The following is a 22,122-nucleotide window of genomic DNA, read 5'->3' as shown; positions in this document are numbered from 1 at the left end:
CATTTTTTAACCCATCAATGATTAATTTGTTTGGTAGGGATCCGTACGCATTCAAAAAGGTATAACATTTAAAAATCAGACATTATTTACCCGAGATATTAAAAAAATCATCGACAAAGTTTCGATTTTCGCACCGACCTCGATTTTGAAAAAAAACTTGATGATTTGGAAAGTCATATCTCCGCGGGGAGTTATGTCGTTTTGGAACGTCATATCTCCTTCTAGTAGAGTTTTCCGGAATCCCATCTTAAGCAGTTGGCACATCCCATAAGGTAACTATGGTAAAAATGTCAGCTACCTGGCTGATCACCAATCAATACAACCATAGTTAGGGGCTTAGGAAAATGTGCAGCTTATGTGACAAATCGAAATCAATTAGAATTGCTTCATCCCATTAATTGGTTGAAGGCTAGAAGAGATATCTGCTAAAAGCTAAAACTAAAACCAGAAATATTATTACAAAGAACAACATACGTTATTTTAATATTTGTAAGTTAATTTATTCACAATTTGATTGAGTTGGAGATGTCTCGTTTAGCACAGCCCTTCTTTACAGGGTATAAATACAGAAGTTGGTGCATGTGTTGCCACTTCAGTTGACATATCGCTCACAATTGCTGGGTCTCCCCTGCATCTGCATCTGCTGGCGGATATGAATAATTTAAGCGAAATCAAATCAAATGGGAGCGAAAAGCGGTATTAAAAAGCTTTACTTTATGCAAATGCAAATACGACTGCGAATGCTCTCTATCTGCGTGCATATGCCTAAGCACACCGCCCACTGACAGACCCATCCCATTGCCCAGTCTCCGCCTCCGCCTCCGCCTTAGTTTCCTTCTTGGTTGACAGTTTGCGCAAGGAACCAACGCACAACAACACAAACACTCACATACACACACACACACACATACATGTGTGTGTAGAGCATAAATGGCGCAAAGCTTGTGCCAAAATTCAGTTGACTTTTGACACCGCCTCGCGGCATTCTTTTGAACCCAGTTGGCTGCGAGGATGATTTGTATCAGCCTCGACGAGTCAAAGAGCAACCCCCAATTTTGACGTCGATGGTCCTTCACATTTTGTCATGTTGTCCGCGCGCTGATTTGATTCCTTTTGATGTTTGCTTTATGCACGCCCAAACGACCATTTGAGTGGCATTTCGCCACAGGTCCGTTCCATCCATTCGAGTCATCCGCTAGCCATCATACGTCCACAATCGCATTGACACAAAACCGCCTTATTTGGCTAATTGAAGTCCTTGGCTATAGAAACCATCCACCCACCCCAGCCTTGCAGATCTTACGTAGATAATTCTCTACTCTTCGATTCGCTTAAGCATGAATCCTTGACACTTCTTGGCCACAGCTCGCCAGGTCTTTAATTAAGCTAATTAAGTGATATGTGTTAGGTTAGTTGGCCAATTGCTGTAACTAACTTTTCACTCACTTTTAAAAACTGAGACATGTATAGTCTTGTGTACTCATCACGAGATTTGGACTGTCAGTCTGTCCGTCTGTTCAACTATCTATCCATACATATCCATATCACGTCTATCCCCGAGACTAATTGAGGTAAAGAGTTCAGATGAAAACATGGGCTAAAGTGTAGAACACAAACCGCTGACTCAAGAACTCAATGAACGAAAGTATAAAGTATAAATCAAATATTAATTACAATAATAAATACTCAAAGTCATGGAATGTATGGAACATTTTTGTATGTTCCTCTTTCATAATATCGATAAATATCGATTTTGAGGCAGAGCTTGAAGTTTATGCGAGCTAGAATAGCTTTCTTGTTATAGGATAGACACACCCAGAATATTAGACATGTTGTCCTGTTTTAATGGTAAAATAAATATCATGTTACCTATTAAAAATATGCATTTTTTTCCATATCTCATCGCACTTCACATTTATCGTCATCCAAAGGCTTGTTTATGTCTCCCAAATTGTTTACAGCACATAAACAATTTGACAGGCGCCATTGCTGTATTATGTATTTTGGCGCCAAATGTCTTGCATTATTGCATATTAATAACTCTTATCGGGGCCCAATCAGAGCCGGGACTGCAATGGCAGGAATTTCCTTATAAATTGTGTCAAAACAACTCGAACACGAAACAATGTGTCTCATTCGGGCGCGGTTAAGCACTTTGCCATCAAAAAATTATAATCCAATTCTATTGTTTAACGTGCAGCAATGGCGAAACAAAAAGATGAAAAATTCACAGAGCTGTTGTGTCGACTGCGCTTATCACCTACAACCCCGGGAGCAAGGAGAGGCCGGCAGAGGCCAGAGAGCACAATGGAACGAGCGAAACCCTCAAGTGTGCGGCGCATTCGGGCGTAAATTGCAGCATAATCTCTTCCGGATATGATTACGTTCTTAAGTGATCCGACAGGGACATTGTTGCGTTGCTGTCAGCTCTCATCTTGGCTAAATGCTGTGACCTATCAGCTTTGTATCTTTATCTGCGCGAGTGCAATATGTTGTGATTACAATTTTTTAAAAAGCTAAAGCTGCATTTTTCTTTGAATCACAAGGGCTGTTTTGTGTTCTGTCTTGGGCCCCAGTCGGGCATGACTTAGGACCTGTGTCTCGCGCTATGCTTATGGGCATGTATGGCATGTAAGTGTATCTCTCGCTGCGCCAACAATATGCTGGCAAAAACACTTAGCGCTGCACGGGCGTGGCTCGTTGTCAACAACATCTTGGCATTGTTTATAATTGTGCCGTTAATTGTCGAGGTGACGACCCCTCCGCTACCATGACACGACCCTCCCTCCAGAAACCCAATGTGCGGGTGTGAGTGTATCTCAATTCTTGGCAACTATTAAATGCGAGCACGTTAGCATGCAGAGGCTTTGAATAGTGTCTCAATACGAAGCTACACGGGCACCTACTACTATTAGAGAAAAAAAGTTCTGAAAAACAATTCAAATAATTAAGTTAACAAAGTTTGGTAGAGCAGGAGTCTTTTTGATTAAGATATTGAGTGGATCTCCACAGCAAAGTGAGCAACTAGATTGATGAATCCTTGAAGTACGGAATCTATTTGATAACTTAGAAACTTATCCGTCGAATCATATAACCCTATCCTGTGAGCTTTGCTCAGAATATGTAGGTACATTTCATCTGACCTTCCCATACAAGATTTTGTATGGTTATTTTCACAGATCGAACAGACATTATTAACCCGAGCCCGTCAAGTCCCTTTCCATCTACAAATGCTACAAGGGATATATATGCACTATCGAATATCTATCTTCTCTATTTCCTTAGCATACATAATAATAATATAGCATAGCGAGGCCTGTTACACCCGACTGAAACGTTGCTACTTGTTGGCAGACGTAGGAGTCAGGCATAGAAGCTCAAAAGCACGTATGTTAGGAATCTTTTCAGTTATCTACTAATTAATAAACATAATAAAGTCGCGAAACGGCATTTATCCGTGAGAGAGAGAGAGAGAGAGAGAGAGAGATGCGCACAATGGATACAGTGCCTCGCAAAGCCAAACACATAAAAGCCAGACCATATTACACGGGCCATATTATATTTAAAACATATTCATGGCCTGTCAGGCAGCACAAATGGGCAGCAAGGCGTTTTTGTGTCCTGGTGTGAAAAAGCGTGTAAGGAGTTGACATAAAGCTGACGACTGCGACCGGCGACAATGCGGACACCGATGGTATCCCGGATCGCTGCAAATCTGCATTGGAAGCTGCTGAACCGAACTAATTGAGTCGCGTTACATCAAGCTGAATGCGTTTCAATGTGTTGCCGAGCATCATCAGATCATCGCCACACATTGCCATAGCTTCTATCTTGTCAGTTGATTCTGGTCTGGGAAATGGAACAACTGCCTGTGTTTCTAGACCCTCGGCTACATAAAAATTGCTTACCAGATGCGCAAATAACAAGTAGAATACTTTAGTCGATGGTCTTGTCCAACCAAGTCTAGAGTACTAGCATAGTTTTCTTATACAAACCTTTGAATGCGTCTAAAGAACATTTGAATGCACACATTTAAGTATGCGACTTATCCTCCAGTCGAGAATGCTCAACTTGGAGACGCTCTATAGCCCAATCTAAAAAATGTATTTTTAATCATGTTGGTTCAAAATTAAACATACATTAATGTTTCGTTTATAACTTACTTGTTAGCTGTCCGAATGTGAAGTAATTAACTTATCTCGAAAATCAAAAAAGACTTATCTCTTTCTGTGTGCCGACTAGGAGATGTCCTCTGCAAGGAAATATCTCCGCTCCGTGCGTTGTTTGAAACTCGTTCTGCGTATGGTATTGGAGAATATATACATGGAGTTTTTGAGAGCGGCTCTCGTCCTTCTAATCCCCTTAGTTGCCTGAAATTAAGAACTTGCATTTTTTTATGTCAAGCGTTGGTATATATAATGTTGTTGTTAGCAACCCGACTCCAGTACGTCGTGATAATCAAACTAACCAAGTCATCTCGAATATTTGTCTGTGTATATGACAAATATATTGAAATATTATTTTGTATAATATTTATATTATTATTTTGTTATTTGCAAGTTTAAACAAGTAAGAGGGATACCCTGAACCCTCTTCTTCAAAATCTGACATTATTTGCCCGAGATATTAAAAAAAAATCATCGAAAAAGTTTTGATTTTCGCACCGACCCCGATTTTGAAAAAAAAACGTGATGATTTGGAAGGTCACATCATATCCGCGGGGAGTTATGTCGTTTTGGAACGTCATATCTCCGCGCGGAGCTATGTCGTTTTGGAACGTCATATCTCCGCGCGGAGCTATGTCGTTTTGGAACGTCATATCTCCGCGCGGAGCTATTATCCGAGATATTAAAAAAAAATCATCGAAAAAGTTTCGATTTTCGCACCGACCTCGATTTTGATAAAAAAAAAAAAAGTGATGTAACCCCTTGCCATTTTGTCGATTTGGGTCAAAAATTTGGATTTCCTTTTTTCGATGACAATCGATAGAACTGATCCTTACGAGTCAAAAATGCTATAAAATTCCAAAATCTGACATTATTTGACGGAAATATTCCAAAAAATCATCAAAAAGGTTGAATTTACGAACGAATCGGGTTTTTGTCAACAACATTTTTCAACCCATCGATGATTAATTTGTTTGAATGCCAATTGTTGTTAGGGATCAGTACGCATTCAAAAAGGTATAACATTTTAATATCAGACAGTATTTACCCGAGATATTAAAAAAAAATCATCGACAAAGTTTCGATTTTCGCACCGACCTCGATTTTGAAAAAAATAACTTGATGATTTGGAAAGTCATATCTCCGCGCGGAGTTATGTCGTTTTGGGAACGTCATATCTCCCTGCGGAGCTATCACCCGAGATATTAAAAAAAAATCATCGAAAAAGTTTCGATTTTCGCACCGACCCCGATTTTGAAAAAAATCGTGATGATTTGGAAGGTCATATCATATCCGCGGGGAGTTATGTCGTTTTGGAACGTCATATCTCCCGCGCGGAGTGATGTCGTTTTGGAACGTCATATCTCCCCGCGGAGCTATTACCCGAGATATTAAAAAAAAATCATCGAAAAAGTTTCGATTTTCGCACCGATCCCAATTTTAAAAAAAATCGTGATGATTTGGAAGGTCACATCATATCCGCGGGCAGTTATGTCGTTTTGGAACGTCATATCTCCCCGCGGAGCTATGTCGTTTTGGAATGTCATATCTCCCCGCGAAGCTACGTCGTTTTGGAACGTCATATCTCCCCGCGGAGCTACGTCGTTTTGGAACGTCATATCTCCGCGCGGAGCTACGTCGTTTTGGAACGTCATATCTCCGCGCGGAGCTATGTCGTTTTGGAACGTCATATCTCCGCGCGGAGCTATGTCGTTTTGGAACGTCATATCTCCGCGCGGAGCTATGTCGTTTTGGAACGTCATATCTCCGCGCGGAGCTATTACCCGAGATATTAAAAAAAAATCATCGAAAAAGTTTCGATTTTCGCACCGATCCCGATTTTGAAAAAAATCGTGATGATTTGGAAGGTCACATCATATCCGCGGGGAGTTATGTCGTTTTGGAACGTCATATCTCCCCGCGGAGCTATGTCGTTTTGGAATGTCATATCTCCCCGCGGAGCTACGTCGTTTTGGAACGTCATATCTCCGCGCGGAGTTATGTCGTTATGGAACGTCATATCTCCGCGCGGAGCTATGTCGTTTTGGAACGTCATATCTCCGCGCGGAGCTATTACCCGAGATATTAAAAAAAAATCTTCGAAAAAGTTTCGATTTTCGCACCGACCTCGATTTTTTTTAAAAAAGTGATGTAACCCCTTGCCATTTTGTCGATTTTGTTCAAAATTTTCGATTTCCTTTTTTTTTTGATGCCAATCGATAGAACTGATCCTTACGAGTCAAAAATGGTATGAAACTGCAAAATCGGACATTATTTGACGGAAATATTCCAAAAAAGCATCAAAGAGATGGAATTTACGAACGAATCAGTTTCTTGGCAACAACATCTTTAAACCCATCGATGATTAATTTGTTTGAATGCCAATTAATGGTAGGTATCCGTATGCATTCAAAAAGGTATAACATTTTAAAATCAGACATTATTTACCCGAGATATTAAAAAAAAATCATCGTAAAAGTTTCGACTTTCGCACCGACCCCGATTTTGAAAAAAATCGTGATGATTTGGAAGGTCATGTCATATCCGCGGGGAGTTATGTCGTTTTGGAACGTCATATCTCCCCGCGGAGCTATGTCGTTTTGGAACGTCATATCTCCCCGCGGAGCTATGTCGTTTTGGAACGTCATATTTCCCGCGCGGAGTTATGTCGTTTTGGAACGTCATATCTCCCGCGCGGAGTTATGTCGTTATGGAACGCCATATCTCCGCGCGGAGTTATGTCGTTATGGAACGTCATATCTCCGCGCGGAGTAATGTCGTTTTGGAACGTCATATCTCCCGCGCGGAGTTATGTCGTTTTGGAACATCATATCTCCCGCGCGGAGTTATGTCGTTTTGGAACGTCATATCTCCCGCGCGGAGTAATGTCGTTTTGGAACGTCATATCTCCCGCGCGGAGTTATGTCGTTTTGGAACGTCATATCTCCCGCGCGGAGTAATGTCGTTTTGGAACGTCATATCTCCCGCGCGGAGTTATGTCGTTTTGGAACGTCATATCTCCCGCGCGGAGCTATGTCGTTTTGGAACATCATATCTCCCGCGCGGAGTTATGTCGTTTTGGAACGTCATATCTCCGCGCGGAGTTATGTCGTTTTGGAACGTCATATCTCCGCGCGGAGTTATGTCGTTATGGAACGTCATATCTCCGCGCGGAGTTATGTCGTTATGGAACGTCATATCTCCGCGCGGAGCTATTACCCGAGATATTAAAAAAAATCATCGAAAAAGTTTCGATTTTCGCACCGACCTCGATTTTTTTTAAAAAAGTGATGTAACCCCTTGCCATTTTGTCGATTTTGTTCAAAATTTTCGATTTCCTTTTTTTTTTTTTGATGCCAATCAATAGAACTGATCCTTACGAGTCAAAAATGGTATGAAACTGCAAAATCGGACATTATTTGACGGAAATATTCCAAAAAAGCATCAAAGAGATGGAATTTAAGAACGAATCAGTTTCTTGTCAACAACATCTTTAAACCCATCGATGATTAATTTGTTTGAATGCCAATTAATGGTAGGTATCCGTATGCATTCAAAAAGGTATAACATTTTAAAATCAGACATTATTTACCCGAGATATTAAAAAAAAATCATCGTAAAAGTTTCGATTTTCGCACCGACCCCGATTTTAAAAAAAATCGTGATGATTTGGAAGGTCATATCATATCCGCGGGGAGTTTTGTCGTTTTGGAACGTCATATCTCCGCGCGGAGCTATTACCCGAGATATTAAAAAAAAATCTTCGAAAAAGTTAGGATTTTCGCACCGACCTCGATTTTGAAAAAAATGTGATGTAACCCCTTGCCATTTTGTCGATTTGGGTCAAAATTTTGAATTAAGCACTTATAATAAAAAAAGGAACTTAAATAGCATTACAGAAAAAAGTTGCAATAACCATGCTGTTAAAATGCAAAGCAGACGCGCATGATTGTGTGTTGGTCAATGTACACAGAAATTCTTAAAGATACTGCTCTATTTAATTGCGCATTTGCGTATAACTTTGCTAATTTTAACCGATCTTTATGAAATTTTCTACAGTATATATTATTGTATCATAGAATATTTGTGTACACTGAAAAAGTCAATTGCATTTAAATTTTGGCGTAAATTGGACAGACAGACAGACGGACATGGCTAGATCGACTCGGCTATTGATGCTGATCAAGAATATATATACTTTATGGGGTCGGAGATGCTTCCTTCTGCCTGTTACATACATTTAGATTTTGCACAAATACAATACACCCTTATACCTAGTCGGACGAGGGATATCTTGCTTGTTTACTTGACCAGCATGCCAAATATGGCGATTTCAGCTGTTTCAGTCCTTGGGATCGACTAAATTCTGACATCTTTCTGACAACTTTGCCGGCAGGAACTTATCGTGCAGGTTTTCGCTTAGCTCAATATTGACACAAATTTAATTGAGCGCCAATGGCTGTAAATGTATCAATGGCAATGGCGGACGTACTCACTTTCCCTTTGGGTCAACAATGAACTGAACAACCATGGACAGCAGCGGGCCAATACGGAGTATGGACTCCTGCACAGCCACAGTGGCTGACATGGCCTAACATATGGCATGGTGGCAGGGTCTAGGCAAAAAGTTTAAAACGAACACGTCCGACTCCACTCGAAATTTGGACATCATGCAGGGTGTCACCTGCTGTGCTGGTCAGCTCTTGGATAGCTTTAATAGTAGCTCTGTTGCGGCACACCTACTGTGTGTGACTGGCCATCTCATAATGTAATTTAAAAAGGATACGTATATATCATGGCCATTATTGCATGCAATAGCTGTTCTTTAGAGGTTCAATTATCGGTTAACGATTCCACTGTCATTTGTATTGATCGAATTTTAATTTGAACATCATGGTTCAGATTGGGAATGTTGTCGTACGCTTCGTCCATTCTAAGATCGACATACGAGCGATACATTCTATTGGCCATGAAACATTGTGAAACCATTTTTCAAAAAATTCTAGGCTTTTGTGGCCATTATGATCCAATGTAGGTTTATTAAATATGTATCGCGGATCTGAGCATCTGGCTGCCGCCGTCCTTCTCCCAATGAGGTAGTCTTCGAAGTTCTCCATTTCGATGGTGACCTTTTTTTTTCAATGTGCTATTTTTTCTGGTTCTGTAGATTTCGAGGTTGGGCCTGCAATCTTATAAACTTTAATTATTATTATTTATAAGCTTTAATATATTAAATAAATTACCTAAAACAACATTTGTACACAAAATTTTAAATAAATGCAAAGTTTGGTAACAAATTACAATTTTAGTTTCATTGTTAAATTTGACATTCTTTTGTTCTTCTTTGACAACAGGCCAGCGCAAAAGATTTGCTCAAAAGCCAGTTTTGAATATGGATTCTTATGAATATCGTGGAAACGGGAAGAGTTATCGCATTAAGAGATATTTGAAAATAATCCTTGAGTTCTTTATATGGTCAGCATCTTGATGCCAAAAAATGTAATTTCCATATAAATATTCATTCTTGTTAGTTAGTTCAAGGTCCATCGGGCCAATCTTAAAACGTTGTCTTACAAACTTGACACTTGACCCTTGATTCAGGCGGAGTTCGCAAGAAGTGTTATATGAATATCAAGTCGATTTTCACAAAGTGTTTGAAAATAAAATAAATCATAAGAAAAGTAAGTATTTATGTTAAGGAACTCTCGCACGCTCGAGGCTTGTTCAAACAGTTTTTTGTTTGTAATCGTAAATGTGGATTTTTATTTTCACGGACATCGAATTTCACAACTTAGGCATCAACTAGACCTAAGATACCCAAAATCATAATGAATATATAAATAATGTCAATGTAAATACCCAAAGCGGCAATAATATAATCATCTTCGCTAAACTCGTTCCTACGACCGCCGACCATTAATTGTATATCATACACTAGGTAAAGCGAAAATATTATTAGGCCAAGACTACAGTAGACCAATGACAGGATTCTATTTCTTATAAAGAACGCAAGTAATCCCATTAATACAAGCACTATCGACAGCACGCACAAGTAAGGGCCCCAGCCAGTAAAGTCGCATGGTGCAAATATCGCGAATAAACTAAGTGCTATACAAATGGCGAGCGTGATTCCAATAGCGTAGAGGATCTTGGAGAGATAAAATGAGTTAATACATTAGCTATTAGCTATTAGGTTCAATTCATGTGCTACTCACCAATCGTGTTGTATAATAAATGGACATACAGCTAACTCCGAGAGCCATAAACCCGGTGAATAGAAATAACAATATGTAATTAATTGGAACTTTTCGCGCGACTGAATTACAACAAATTAATATTAAACTGGTGAGCAAAGTCCCAGCTAATGCTATCCATTTTATATATGAATTTTCCATTAATAAATCATTGGCTGACTCGACGAACAGGAATATGGCTGTAATTATAGTCGTTACAGCCATTTGCAACTGCAAAAGTTTGTTAACACAGCGTAAATATTGTAAACATTTTTACACTTACGGCAACAATACTGCAGACCTTACTGATAAAGTGCCGCCGTGTATGATCGTCATCCCAATCAGTCCCATATGTAAGATCCTCACTGGGACTACGCCTCAAGAACGGCATTGTTCACTTATACCAGTAATAGCTGCTTTTGGTTATTCGATATTTCGAGTTTTTGTGTGTGCACATGTTACGCCTACTAGATTTTGAAAACAATTAAGTGTGTCTTTGTGTGATTCGCGCCTACATAAGTAGGTTACAATAAGTAAGGTTCAGCTCCACTAGGAGACACTTGGTAGCCATTACTCTGGTCACCACTCGGAACAAAGATTAGATATTCGACTAGTCAGAAGTCGAGAAGCCAGAATCTTGCCTCTTCTGAGGATAACACAGATGAGACTATAAACAATTTTAGATATGTCGCAAGCAGGCATCTTTCCAATTTCGATTCCTTATAGAAGAGCAATCAGTTTGCAATAGGAGTCGGGGTGCTGCGGCAATGGCCGCATTCTGGTCGCCAGGCAGAGTTATCCATGTGAGGACTTGATAGTCTTACTCTTAGCCCTGAAACATTGTACAATATCGGAATACATGAAAGAACTTATCTAGAAGCGAGCTAGAACATGAAATCTGTTTTATGATATTTTGTTTCTAGATATTCCAAAGTATAGAATATCAAACAATATTCGATTTGAACCTTATTTTTAAAATAAATCACATTGTTTAAGGTATCTAATTTGTTATTTAGATACTTGTATAATATACTAACAAACTTAAAAAATTAAAACTTTGATTATTTGTCGCCTTAAACATTCTCACCACAAGACTAATATGACCGGAAAGCTTTTATTCCGACTTTATGTACTTTATTTTAAGGACTTTTAGCTTTTTATCAAATATCAATGTAATATATTACTTTAGACGTAAAGTTAGTATAGTAGATTTGAAACATATGCGGCTGGAAAATTGGTGAAAAATGTATATTTAAAATTCGAAGCACAAAACTTGCCACGGGCAAGGCCGGGAAATATTCGCTAGTTTATTATATTTTATAGTCTCACAATTGAAAGTTCTGCTTCTATTCTTAGTTCATTTTAGTTTGCTTACGATGTAACGAATTAAAATATTGTTAGGTTTTGCCGCTATCCATCAAACAAAATACACTTTATATGTAGTATATGTGCACACATATAAACCAAATGTGATATTTGCGGCATGGATCGTGGCCATTTTTTAGAACTGTTAAGCCCCTAAGCAAACTTGAAAGAGAAATGTAAAACTGAATTTACACAGTGCCTGGAGTTTGGACTTTTAGTAGTTAAAAGAAGAACGATATAAATACGTAGTTAATATTTTTAAAAATTATACTTTTGTATTACTTTCGATCAAATTACAAATCTATAGTTTTAGAGTGAGTAGCATAAGTGGAGATAAATAATCATTTTAGGTTTTGTTCTAGGTTAAGTTAATTTTAATACATTTTGTTTAGTTGTAAATTATTGTAATGTAGAGTTTAATTATATTTTTATAAATTTAGTGTCAATCCTTAGGTATAGGTGCTTGCAATACAATCAAATAATGAACTTCTAATTTACAGAAAATAGTGCTTTGAAATTGAATTATGTAAATTTGACCATAATTTTTGCCATTATCCGACAATTAGAAGCACTTGATAATTGTATATATATATATATATATATATATATATATATATATACATATATATATATGTGTATATTTGTATGCTTGCTTATAAAGTAAAGAGGTGCAAAATATTGGCATACAACATTTGCCTTGTCTTGCTAACACTTTTCAATAATCCGATGGATTTTGCCTTTCGGCATGGAAGAGAAAAAAAAAACAAAAAGTAAACATACAGAATGTTCGGCGTACTTTACAAATCTGCCACGCCACGTTTTAGACGAACGTAACTAAGATAACACTTAACAAATATAAATTGCTTATTAACCTTAAAGCGCTAAGAATTCAATTCAAACTTTACAAAAGTGAATTTTCTATTAATAAAGGCCAAAGCAAAAAAAAAAGAACATAATAATAATAAAGAAAAAGATAAAGAAATGCACGCTCACAAATACGCAAATACTTAAGAGCTACAAAGCTTGACTAAAAACAAATTAATTCTTTACAATAACTATTAATGAATATCAATTAGAAATAAGTTGGATCTGATTTTAGTTTTGTTGCTGATCTCTGCCATTTGCCGGTTTAGTGATTTAGATAATTAGATTTAATAAATATTAGTTTGTTTTAGCCCATTTAGTTGTTATTTATTGGTAACCTAACAATTAGTATAAGCGCTACACACTAGGAGTTATTCTCACAGTCGTCGGGTTTGTGCTTGGTGCGTAAATTGCTTAGCAGATCGGCACAGTTATTGACCATCATAAGGTATTGGCCATTCTCTAGATTGCCTGTGGCTGATATCTGCTCACGACTGAGCCCGTCTCCGATTTCAGCTCCTCCCCCGCTATGATTGTAACTTTGGCTCGAGGGCGCTTTCTCAGTTTGCCTGAAATAGTTACAAACAGTTATAAATCAATTCTCATTTATTTATTGGTTAATGTAAGCATTACCGATTGTGAGTTATACTGCCAAGCATATTGCGAGACATAATCACAGCATTTTCCAGTTCCTTTAGTAACAACGAGTTCTTCAGATTCGCGTGCAGCTGCATTGCAGTCTGCGTAGTCGTGTAAAGCTTGTTGATCACATTGTGCACCTGCGCCTCGGCTGGGTCGTGACATATGCAATTAAACAGATTGCATTGATTAGACTTTATTTTTATACCCTGTTTCTAAATATATTTCTCAATTGCCTTCCAAACATTGCTCTTTAGAATAAACACACAGTTGGTTTTCAATTCAAGCACTGAAATTTTCTGGGTGTAGCTGGCGAAGAATATTAAACATATATTGTGTATAGAATATGGTTCGGGCATTCCCGGCTAAATCGATCTAACTTATTTGAGTTAAGGTTCACTTATTTGACACAAATATTTGTTCTTTTTCTGCTGCTTCTTATTCGCCGAAGCTGTACACTGTCAACAGAGCATTGCCCAGTTGGCTTTAACCGACTGCAACCCGTGTTGTTGTCTTTTTTTTTCAGTACTTACAATCAGCGGCCTCGTAGTCATCAAGTCCGCCGACCCTCTGCTTGGCTGTAGTGGCTGGAGTATTGCTGTTCAGTTTGCTCTTGTGATCGAATCCCAAATTTCGAGGCCTGGGCGGCACGACAGGCTTGTTGCCGGCGGCCATGTTGGGCGTTTCCTCCGAACTGGAATCATCTTGCAGCGCTGTGCCTATAAATCAAAATCAAACTGCATTATACAGTATTTCAGTCAAATGTGCAATTAACAATATTACCACTATTGAAGTTGGGCGCTTTGCGTCGATTGTTGTTGGCGTTTGCGATTTTGTTGCTGTACTGTCGAGAGGCGGCTGCAAGAAGTCAAAAGGAAATGGGTTAAAGGTGCAAATAATTTTTGGGCTAATAACCCCCTTTTCAATAAAGAGTGCTCCAGTCGATGGGACACGACTAGCACCCAAAATTTCTGGAATATGAAATAGGCATTCTTGAATAACTACTCTGTTGCTATCCCAATCTTAATGAAAAGTTCAACCCTAGACTAAATATTTTAAAGCACGGATGACTCTTTTAATCAGAATGGCGACCTGATTCAATTAAGCCTTGTCCAGCTCTTCCTCTGTTTTGCACCTCAGATTAAATTAATATTTATTTTTCGCTAGCTAGGTCTTCTAGATATTCATTCATTTCCCCAAAAGAAAGCCCTTTCGCAGTCATGTATATGAAATCAAAATCGAAGCGCGGAGGGCATCTTTTAGTCGGGCCTTTCCCTTTATCTCTTTAAGATTAGAACCTACCAACAGCTCCATTGTTGCGACCTTGTCCGTTGTTGGAACTGCGCAATCGATTGATGTCTTCCGTCTCCGAGTCACTCTAAAAGGATGGTGTTAGAGTTTAAATGTTTTCTAATGAAGTGTTAGGGGCTGAATTTGTTACTTACGACCTGATTGAGCACGTTCATGGAGTTGCTGGAGGCGCCCAGGCCGGATTTTCCCTGCAGACTGTTGCGTTTGCTGGCCGATCGAGCGATGTTGCCGTTTCGATGCTGGGCCGTGGGCTTTTGAGGCGTGCCATTGGACTTGCTGGCTGCATGGGAGAAGAGTGGAAAACGGATATGAAACGTTAATGTTAGCTGCGGCAACAGCAGGAGTTTTTTTTCGTGGCCCTTACGCTTGCCAAAGTTTCCCATATGCAGATCACTCAGCGAGCAGGCGCGACGAATCGACGACTCCTCAATGGGGATGGGATTGATCAACTTGGGATTACCTGTAAGTAGGCGTACACGGTTATTAATGTGGGGTCTCACATGCCGGGCAGGTGCTTCTCAAATGGTTTTTGTGTAATAAAGGACGCGGCAACTGATAAGCAAAACAAAATGTGTGCGCGATCATGAAGGAGTACAAAATGATTCAGTGGAGCAAAAGAATATTTGTGTGCAATTGTTCTGTGGTAGTACAACAACGAGGCTGAAACGCTCAAACCTTGTGGACGCTCGACGGGCAGCCCGTGCAGCAGCCGTCCCTGAGGATCGTCAGCATTCGAATTCGCGGTGTCCATTTGCTCACTGTCGGAGTCGAGATGAACACACCGTGGGGTGCTTGCCGTTGCATCATCATCGGCAATCACTTCCTTGGCCAGCTCCACGTCGTTTCCGTTGCCGTGGGCGCGATGATAGCCAAAGTCGGAGCTTTCCAGCACGTCCGGCAGGCTGCAGTTCCTGCGAATGTGACGCGCATAGGCACACAGATCTGCATCGGTGGCGGGCATATGCTCGCCGAGCTGCAGATGATGCTGATCCTGAGCACGCGCCAGCATGTCAAAGTTCATGGTCAGACTCTTTACGTAGCCCTTTTGCTTCGAGTTGCAGGCAAAGGGACGCAGTCGTGTCTCCGTGGCCTTTCGTATCTGCTCTATTTTGCGCTCCTCCATGGCGATTAGCTTCTCAATGATGTCTATCTTCTTGGCAATGTTCTGGCACTGGTGACTGGTGGAATTGCCACCGGAGCGCACCACATTGTCCATGTTCTTTTTGTGCTTGGCTCGCTCCTGTTGAATATCGTCGACAACCGCCTGCAGCTGGGGCTTCTTGTACAGCTTCAAGCTTTGCATATTCTCCATATTCTCCAAATTCTCCGGCGCATTGCCGTTCTCTGCGAAGTACATCTCGAAGCTGCGCTCGCCCCCATAGTCACTGGGCAGACTGCCCACGAGCGGCGCCTCCAGCGCCTCCGACTCAATCTCATTGCTGTTGACATCGTTGAGGCCGGCGCGCTCCCGCTTTGCGCTGGGCGTATACTTTATTTGCGACACGGTATTGAAACGGACGCTAATCTTGGGCCGTGATTTCTGGCGCACGCTCGTGGCGCGTCGGCTGCTGTCGCTGGTGTCGAATCGAGACACCTTCTTCAGGCAGCTGGGCGTGGCCAGTGCGCCGCTGCTCACCGAGTACCTCATCGCGGGCAGCGGACGCTGCTGTGTGCGCTGTTTCTCGCGCTCAAACTTGAGCAGATTGTGCTCGAACTGGCGCACCACCGTGGCCGTCCTGGAGGTTCCCACGCAGGGCTGGCTCTTCTCAACGTTGCATGTGAGCGTGGACACCAGATTGTGAGGTTTCGCTGGTATGGGAGGCTTTGGCTTGAGTTGCTTGCGCACAAACAGCATCTGGCTATTGGGACGTGCAGGTGTTTGGGATCGGGCTTGCGATTGTGATGGGGCTGGGGCTGGGGCATACCGACTGGGCTGCGACTGGGACTGAGACAGGGGATTTGAGTTGCGCTGCTGGCGCTGCTGGGCGAAATCAGTGCTGAGACTCTTGTTAACTCCGGAATTGTATTGCTTGTTCTTAGATCGCATTGTGGGAATGTGCTCCACGGCGCCACTTCCTGTTGTGACCGAGGCTAGACGAGGGAATGTTTTGGAGCTAGGCAGTGGCTTCAGCGGCTTCAGGTTGTAGCCGGTGACATCGAAGCTGTCGTAAGTAGCCGCCGCTGTGGCGGCCGTCTGCTGGTGCATGTAGTAGTCGAAGCTGCCGTAGGCATTGGGACTATTGCCGTACGACTTGGAGACGGGACCGTGCAGAATAAAGTTGCGTATGCCAGCGTGGCACTGCATCGCCTGCAGGGGCCGCTGCTGGTCGAGAGCGGGCTCAAGGGGTGCACTCTTGCAGTCGCTTTCGTCGGAGAGCACGCTCTCGAGGCTGTTGCAGTAGCTGCCGCCATCGGAGAGCAGCGACTCCTGGCTGTGCTCGTGCGGCAGCTGGCCGGAGCTGCTCAGAAAGAAGCTGGCACTGGAGTGGCGCTGTGTCTCCAGGAAGCGCGCCTCCTCCAGGCGTTGCTGCGTCTCGGTAAACTGCTCTGGCTTTAGAATATCCGACAGCGACACTTTTCGCTCGCACTGATAGATTTCGCGGTAGACATAGTATTGGGCGCGTGGTGGAGTCGCCGCTGGCGTCGACTCGCTGGTGGAGTCCAGGGCGCGCAGATTGGCCGGCACGGAGCAGGAAGCGGGCAGCACAGCATATCTGGACGGCTCATCAAGATCACCGTACTTGCGCGTTATTTCGTCAATCATCTTTTCGGTGTCTGCGTGAATCATATCCAGAATTGTGCGTGCGTCGTCCGCGTAGACCGAGTGTCGTTTGGGTTCGGCGGGCGCGACTCGCTCCGCTTCTGCTGACCACTCCACCTCCTCGTGCACAGGCGAGACTGGACACGATTTGTAATGCTTAAGAATGCTTGGCGTACGCCGATTGTTGCCCGCCGGATTACGCCGTGGTGTTGTTTTCGCGGTGCCCTGTCTCGCTGCTGCCGAACTGGCGGACATGTAGGCGGCATTGTTGTGGCCAAATGGAACGCCCGGTGGCGGATGTATCTGATGCACGCCCACGTGATGCGGATAGGGCGGATAATGTTGCTGCACTTGACGCATGGTTTGAAAGTTCTGTTGTAGTTTTGACTTGGACGCGGCGCTGTTAAAGAAGTGCTGCACAGAGCAGCCATAATGCTGAGCGTGTTGTTGTTGTTGTTGTTGCTGTGGAGGCGGAAGCGGAAGCTGCTGAGGCGATGCGGTGGCAGTGGATGAGCTAGTGGACCTAATGTACTGTGAAGTATCGTGGGAATCAACTAGTGGGGTTATTCAACAAGTTTAACGGCAAATGCAGTTTACAAGTAACAATGATTTTTTTTGTTTTACCAACATTATTGAGGCCATAGTGAGCGCAATAGGGAAAGAGAGACAAAGAAATTGAAAGAAACAGAGAGAGAGAGAGAGTGGACGAGGCAAGCAGAATATCGCAAAAGTTGACGAATTAGCCTACGTTCTTAACGATATCTATATATATATCCAAACAAGCTTATGGCTCAAGCAGCCGATCCTTACCTGGCTTCGTGTAGCGCATCGGGCCGGAATTGCGCGATCCATCAAAATTGCCCGCAAGACTTAGATCCGAAATGCTATGGCTGCCTCGCAGGGGTCTATGGCCGACCTGTGAATATTATACCAATAAACAGTTATAGTTAAATACGTTTTTTTTTTTCAAAATTTTTAAAGTGTTTTTATTATGTTAAGAACTGAGGAACTTAACTGTTAACAAGCTGTTTATGGTATTACAATGTTGCATGGGGATTAAATAGCTGTTAGAAGTAAGCAACAAAATCTTTTCTCGTTTAATAAGCGGGCGACTCTTGTTAGGCCCGTCTAATGAATAATCCCTGTTCCCCGTGGAACTGGATGAGTAATGTAAAAGCCAAAAATATAACAGGCAAACGAAAGCTTCTTCGACCTCGAAATGTTTAAGAAATAAATGATCAGAGCTTATAACTTAAAACATGTTAAGAATAAATATCGTAAACACAGAACGAATGGTGTCTGTATTTTGAATAACTCTCTCCATTTCCATAATATTGACAAATATCGAAACCCTGTTCCTTAACTCTAACTCTGAGTTTTAAAAGCCACCTTTTATACATACGGACGTACAGATAGAAGGATGCGGAGCAAGCATGAAAAGATGTGCGTTTGATGTATACATAGAACAGAAAGTTCGAATGCATGTGACAGCAGTTTGAAGTACAGGGTATTTAATGGTCGAACACTCCTGCGAAGGGTATTGAGGTAATGTTGCCATGATTGGTCTGAAGGCTCGATGATACTTGGAAATTTTCCGTCAATCGGACTCTTAACCAAGTTCTTTAATAAGCTGATCCTGTCTAAGTTTTAGTTGATTTTTGGGGAGTAATTCAAAGCTGTTCTTGTTAAGTCATGTATTTGCTGTTGGGTTAAGTATCTTTTGGATAATTAGTTGTCGTTAAATGAGAAGCCGAATTTCTTCAGCTCTGCATACTTAGTTTGATGAGAATGCAATAGAAACAAGGCAAGTGTCAGTCGTAAAGCAGCAACAGAAGCAGTTAAGATAACTCGGTTTCTCACCTCGGCAATGGTATTTAACTTTTTAATACCATTTTTGTGCGTGCCCTACATATATAAGGTCGGGGATTTAAATACGTATGGGAGTTGATTTGACGTTCAAAAGTGTTGAGTGGTGCCCAAGACAGACACCAAAGCAATACGCAACACAATAACATACATAAGTAAAAAACGAGAGAGGAACACAAGATGTCAGCGTCAAAACAAAGAGTATTTAAAACGAAAAACAGCAGCAAATCTGTTTTGCGATCGATACTCACATTCTCCAGCTGCTGCTTGACCTTGTTGATGACCTGGAGTAGCTCCTCTTTCTTGGTGCTGGTGTATGACTTCGTGATGGTCGGTGCCGCTGACACGCCCTTCCCGTTCTCCGTGTTGTGCTTGGCGCTAATGCTGCGACGGCCTGCGGCATTACAACGCGACATGAGTAAAGAAACGATGAGTAAAGAACATTCGCTTACTGCTTGTGCCGCGCTCCAGCAACATTCCAGGGCCTTCCGGCAGTGCCGCATGCAGAAAGCTATTGCTGCTCTGTGGCAAGTTCTCAGAGCTGCCGCCCAGAGTGGAGGCCAACGAACGTTCGGCATTCTCAGCACTGGGCGTCGAGCCCTCGTCCTCGGTGTCCGATGTTCCGGTTCCAGTTCCGGTGCTGGCCGTGTGGGAGCTGCCGTTGCCACTGGCTGTGGCCAATTGGAGGCCGGATTTTTCAAACTTCTGGCGGCGCACCGATTTTCGCAACTCCTCCTCGTTCATGGCGGTCACCTTGAAGTCGCTGTGCATACAAAAAATATATATATATTTAATTGTTATGTACAGCTATTAAATGGAAGTCATGTCTGTTCAACTTACGTTGGCGTGCTGGGTGCCAGATTGTTGTAGAACATGCCGTGATCGGAGCTGGTTCGTTCGCCATCCGAGATATCCTCAACATCGCCGTCGTGATCGTGAGTGTGCGTGTCGAAGCGCATTCCGGGCTTGCGTTTGTCGAGCAGCAATCGTTGTTGACCAACGCCAGGAGCCGCAGGAGCATTTGTGCTGGAGGTAGTGGCTGAGATGTTGGAGATGGTGCCAGTGTTGTTGCTGCCAACAAACTTAAGATCCCGTCGCGTCTCCATGCCCGAGTCAATGGATGAGTCCTCGCTCAGGTACGTTTGATTGTACATGATGTCCTTGGAGGAAGCGCTATTGTAGTCGGAGGTTTGTAAATTATGGCCGCCCACGGAAGAGACTGTGCCCAACGGACTCTCGGAATTCGAGCGCAGATCCTCCGTCTCCAGTTGACTGCTGCGCTGGGCCCAGCGTCCACGCGCGCGTGGCGCTACCACGCCCAACTGTTGACTGGGCGATGAGCTAAGGTTGCCCATGGATGAGGCCGCATGTATAGTCGCAGCCGACAAGCCGCCGACAACAGGCGTCGGTATGGACAGCGCGCCGCTCTCCGATTCTGCCGCCTTCCGCATGGCCCACTGCGGTAGCTGGCCCACGTCGGACAGCCTGTAGGCATGACGATTGGGCGGCGTCTCTTCAGCTACTGCGAACTTGGGAGCTAACTGCGCGTGCTCCAGCTCGCTGTTCGGAGACTCGACCACGATAGCATCGGGCGGTGAAATAGGCGCCAGTGGTCGCTGCAGCGGAGCAATGCCGGAGCGCAAACGCTGCTGGGACATGCGCGCCTGCATGGTGACAATCATGTCGTGGGGCACCTGCCAGATGAATATGCAGCCGTCGCCGCTGGCCGAGATGAGGTGCCGGCAGTCGTTGGTGAACTTGAGACCGGTGACCAGTTCGCTGTGCCCGTACATGCGCGCCATGCACTCGCTGGAGTAGTAATCGTAGACGGCGAGCGTCTTGTCCGTGCAGGAAGTGGCCACGTAAATGCCGCTCGGATCCAGGCTTAGTTTAATCAGGCTACCCTCGTCCGAGTGGGAGCCTTTAAAGGTTTTGGTTTGCTTTGCGTTCTGAGTGCCGTAGACGCGAACATTACGGTCCTGGCAGGCGGTCAGAATGTGCTTGGCGTTTGAGTCTACCTCCATGTCGTAGAGCGTTGTCTTGCCAGAGGTGTTTGTGCCGCGCATAAAGATGTTACCCTACGGGAAACAAAAGTTCGATTAGCTACACGTTAAGCATTAGAGACAGCAGCAGACACTTACCTGAAAGCTTCTAAACATAATAGACTTGTCTGCCCCGCAACTGATCATCTGAAAGTTGAGTCCAGCGCCCACAAATTTAATGGAAGTGATGGAGGAGCTGTGATCATCTAAGGTCTGCAGCAGCAGATAGTTCTGCGAGACATCAAACACATGAATAAGCCGGTCGCGACTGGCGCTGGCGAGCAGTTTGCGTTCAATCTTCTCATTGGAGTACTCCAGGCAGAGCACTTCGGACTCGTGCGCCTCTATGGTGGTCAGCAGCTTGAGGTTGACCAGACTGTAGACGCGTATGTTGCCACAGCGATCGCCGCTAGCCAGATGCTGTAGCTCTGGACTGATTTTGATGCAGCGCACGCCGTTGCGGCCGTCGTAGCTTGAGTTGCCGGCCTTGTCGAAGAGCGAGGAGCCCTGGTCCTTGATGTACTGCAAATCCTCGTCGCTGTAGATGATCTTGAGTAGCTCTTTGGAATATATATTCTTGCGATATATCTCATTGTTGGCACAACTTTCTAAGCCCCACACGCGTATCGTGTCGTCCGACGAGCAGGTTACAAAACAGTCCTCCGGCAACGTCTGCGACGCTTCGCGCTCCACGTTATATGGCACAGTCTCCACGCCCCAAATGCACGTGGAATGATACAGGAATGAGTGTGATTTACCGACGCGTGATATGTCGCGCAGATCCCAGATGTACAGCGAGTGATCGTTGTAGACGCAGCTGACCTGAAAGTGGATAAGAAATTAGAAGTGTGGATATTCGTAAGATAGGCAATTCG

General features: G+C 43.1%; 1 protein-coding gene across 11 annotated transcripts in view; it reads right to left on the bottom strand.

Annotated features, from left to right (window-relative positions):
* Positions 1 to 11,650: 11,650 nt before the first annotated feature.
* Positions 11,651 to 22,122, bottom strand: part of Wdr62 (WD repeat domain 62) — a 62,224-nt gene continuing 51,752 nt past the window's right edge. For 4 of the 11 annotated variants that reach the window (XM_032438677.2, XM_032438679.2, XM_032438675.2 and 1 more), the window contains 14 exons: positions 21,347 to 22,069; positions 20,046 to 21,283; positions 19,658 to 19,968; positions 19,457 to 19,599; positions 19,200 to 19,244; positions 18,150 to 18,255; positions 15,254 to 17,893; positions 14,943 to 15,038; positions 14,713 to 14,858; positions 14,570 to 14,645; positions 14,051 to 14,125; positions 13,801 to 13,986; positions 13,262 to 13,418; positions 11,651 to 13,197 (listed from right to left, as the gene is read on the bottom strand). In XM_032438677.2, the coding sequence (XP_032294568.1) occupies positions 12,993 to 13,197; positions 13,262 to 13,418; positions 13,801 to 13,986; positions 14,051 to 14,125; positions 14,570 to 14,645; positions 14,713 to 14,858; positions 14,943 to 15,038; positions 15,254 to 17,893; positions 18,150 to 18,255; positions 19,200 to 19,244; positions 19,457 to 19,599; positions 19,658 to 19,968; positions 20,046 to 21,283; positions 21,347 to 22,069 (6,147 nt within the window). In that variant the 3' untranslated portion in view covers positions 11,651 to 12,992. The remainder of the gene's footprint in view (positions 13,198 to 13,261; positions 13,419 to 13,800; positions 13,987 to 14,050; positions 14,126 to 14,569; positions 14,646 to 14,712; positions 14,859 to 14,942; positions 15,039 to 15,253; positions 17,894 to 18,149; positions 18,256 to 19,199; positions 19,245 to 19,456; positions 19,600 to 19,657; positions 19,969 to 20,045; positions 21,284 to 21,346; positions 22,070 to 22,122) is intronic. The other 7 variants (XM_070209475.1, XM_032438676.2, XM_032438682.2 and 4 more) reach the window with 3 other exon arrangements.

This window comes from Drosophila virilis, chromosome 4, assembly GCF_030788295.1.
Source record: "Drosophila virilis strain 15010-1051.87 chromosome 4, Dvir_AGI_RSII-ME, whole genome shotgun sequence".
Lineage (NCBI taxonomy): Eukaryota > Metazoa > Arthropoda > Insecta > Diptera > Drosophilidae > Drosophila > Drosophila virilis.
The sequence above is the reverse complement of the archived record's forward strand: the minus strand, read 5'-3'. Positions and strand labels throughout refer to the sequence as shown.